We start from the raw sequence: 2,519 nt of genomic DNA on the forward strand, positions 1-2,519 counted from the left end.
TGGATGCGTGTATATGTGCATCTATTGGTGGGTGTGGATTTCCTTATACATGCAACTATAGACGCGAAATGGTACACACACAAATAGACGGCTTATAGATGCGCCCGTAAGATTTTCTCTCAATTCAAAAATCGCGTCTAAAAGTATGTCTAAGAGGCCTTTTTGTTGTAGTCTGTATGGATAATACTTGGTGTTACATGTACTTATGCTCAAGGAGCACATCCATGATTGAAGAGGATATTGATTATCAATTGCTATCGGTGAATACGGACCTAGAACTAACGCATTATTTATAATCATGATGGAACACATTAAGTGTGATGCTAGTTAGGGAGGAGTGGCACACAAGGCATCCATTCATGAGCTTGTAATTCTAAATGGATGGTTGAAGGAGATGATAAAGTTTTTCAATATGCAAATCATGTTAGAATTGGTTGAGTGGCATTATAAAGGGGTAGAATCTTTTGGAGCATACTTGTAGCTAATGAAAGTAAGGTGTAGCTAGCTAGCACATGAGTACTTTGCCATAAATATGTTAGTAATAAGCTAGCTCAAGAAGGTGCATCACAAGCAACGTATGTCATATATACATTTTATTGAACCTTATAAGAATCCTTCTCATCCTATGTAAGGGGGTTTCTGAGAGGCTGAACTAGTTTTGTGTTGGTGCTCTTGCAAAATTATTACTATGTAGCTGTTAAAAAGTAGGTTTTGCTTCTCACACCATTTCGAGAAGTTTTTCCTAAACATGAGCCAGCGTGTGAGAGAGGGAGGGAGAGAGGGGGTAGATTTCCAAGTAAATTGAAATTAGAAAACGGCCAACTGCATGTTTCTTGGGCTGACCGTTACATTCATAACAATATGGAGCGTGCCTGAAACGCGATCCTAGGGTGGTGGTGGCTACGATGCCATTAATGTTCGGCATGCGATCATCGACGATTGCACACCTACCTACCTACTCATTATTGTTGCGAGTACACTTGCAGCTTATTGCATAGATTTTGAGCACGATTAGGCGATCACTCCATATTGTTGTATTGTACACTTCGGCAAGTATTAGTCCCCGCCACGATCGAGGAGATCGTCTTTTATGATCCCGATCTACCGAAGATGCCGACAATGAGTTCGCTCTGCTCAGTAGTACCAGATGTAAACGAGATTCCATCTTGGTCTCCGAAGGGACCATAAGTGCCAAGGTTAGTCATGAACTTCATGGAATTTCCATAGAATCCTCTCATTTGGTTGATCAGCTGTTTCGGATATTGCCAGGTGATCTGGTTGCAAAACACCGAATTGAAGGTACAAGTTATTGTAGCGAAACGTAGAACATATCGTGTAACTGTAGACTGACGATCAATATTATATGTATTCACACAATAAGCATCCAAATAAGTGACTCCTATGTGCTTAATATGAAGAAGTATGAGTAATACGCACCTCTGCGTGCTTGTTGCCTTCGTGCCACGGATGTACTTCTCCCCATGCCATAGCTTAATCGTCTGTATCCCCAGCACGCGGATTACGCTTGATGGTATGGATCTTAAGTCGTCGAACTCAGAGCCTCCGTCCCCGCCCCATGGGCCCCTGCGCTGAATCGGCCAAGGAACCGTCTGGACCTGCACTAGATCAAACCATTAATGAAAAAGGAAGTTAATCAGAAACAAAAAACAGCAAGAGTTCTGATGATGATGATCTGATCACTGCAATAATAAGCAGGTAAATAACCTTTTTGCCACTCCACCTCATGAATTCTGATGATAGTATCGCAACAAGGGGTTGATTAATCCTGTACGTGTGTACGTGACGACGACGTACGCTTGTCATACCTAATTAGTCTGATGACTCTCCGAGACGTCCGCCGACCTAGTGGCTACCGTTGCATGCACAAGTACATGATTAATCACCAGTAGTAGCTGTAAGACCGTTACTATCTTCATTGAGCAGGACGTCGTCGATGATCTTAATATTTCCCCCATGATTACCAAGACTGCTGCTCGCCAGCTGCTTCGTGATGTTATTTGGCTTACTGCTCGCCAGCTGAGTCGGCTCTGATATACCCGTCGTGTGTGTGCCACGCAGGCGTGCTGTAGTCTGCTGTCACGTCTTGACCAAGTCAGTGGAAGTAGTCCCACTAGCTCTATGAAATCCATATGCTGATGTGTTTTTTAATTTGTGCGCATAATTTACTAACCCCACATGTTTATGAGCATAATTGCCGCGTTTTAAAAGTTTGATCGCTCTCGATAATTCTCTGGTGCGTTTTACCAACCGTAAAGTAATTCGACTTGGCTAGTCCACTACTCTGCGCACTACCCACCAAAATGGATACTAGGCAACTGCCGCGTTGCTTCCTGCCCTGTGGTTGTCGATTCACGAAGCTCCAGCCAGATTTCTTCTTTGTATAGGTTACCCATGCCATCATTTATTATTCGCACATGTCCCATGCATGCACATCATGTTTTCCCAACCCCTCGGTAGGCACGTCTACTCTTGGAGAAATTGGCATACAAGCTACATGT

The 2,519-nt window shown here is 43.3% G+C and overlaps 1 protein-coding gene across 1 annotated transcript; it reads right to left on the reverse strand.

Moving 5' to 3' along the window:
• Positions 1-307: 307 nt before the first annotated feature.
• Positions 308-2,008, reverse strand: LOC148027295 (uncharacterized). Its single transcript, XM_087690616.1, has 3 exons — positions 1,726-2,008; positions 1,438-1,616; positions 308-1,274 (listed from the first exon to the last, which is right to left on the reverse strand). The coding sequence occupies exons 1-3, from the start codon at positions 1,822-1,824 to the stop codon at positions 1,247-1,249; spliced, it is 306 nt and encodes a 101-aa protein (XP_087546742.1). The 5' UTR covers positions 1,825-2,008; the 3' UTR covers positions 308-1,246.
• Positions 2,009-2,519: the final 511 nt, after the last annotated feature.

The sequence above is a fragment of the Lygodium microphyllum genome, chromosome 13, assembly GCF_053477565.2.
Source record: "Lygodium microphyllum isolate KBCC chromosome 13, Lygodium_microphyllum_v1.1.10, whole genome shotgun sequence".
NCBI lineage: Eukaryota > Viridiplantae > Streptophyta > Polypodiopsida > Schizaeales > Lygodiaceae > Lygodium > Lygodium microphyllum.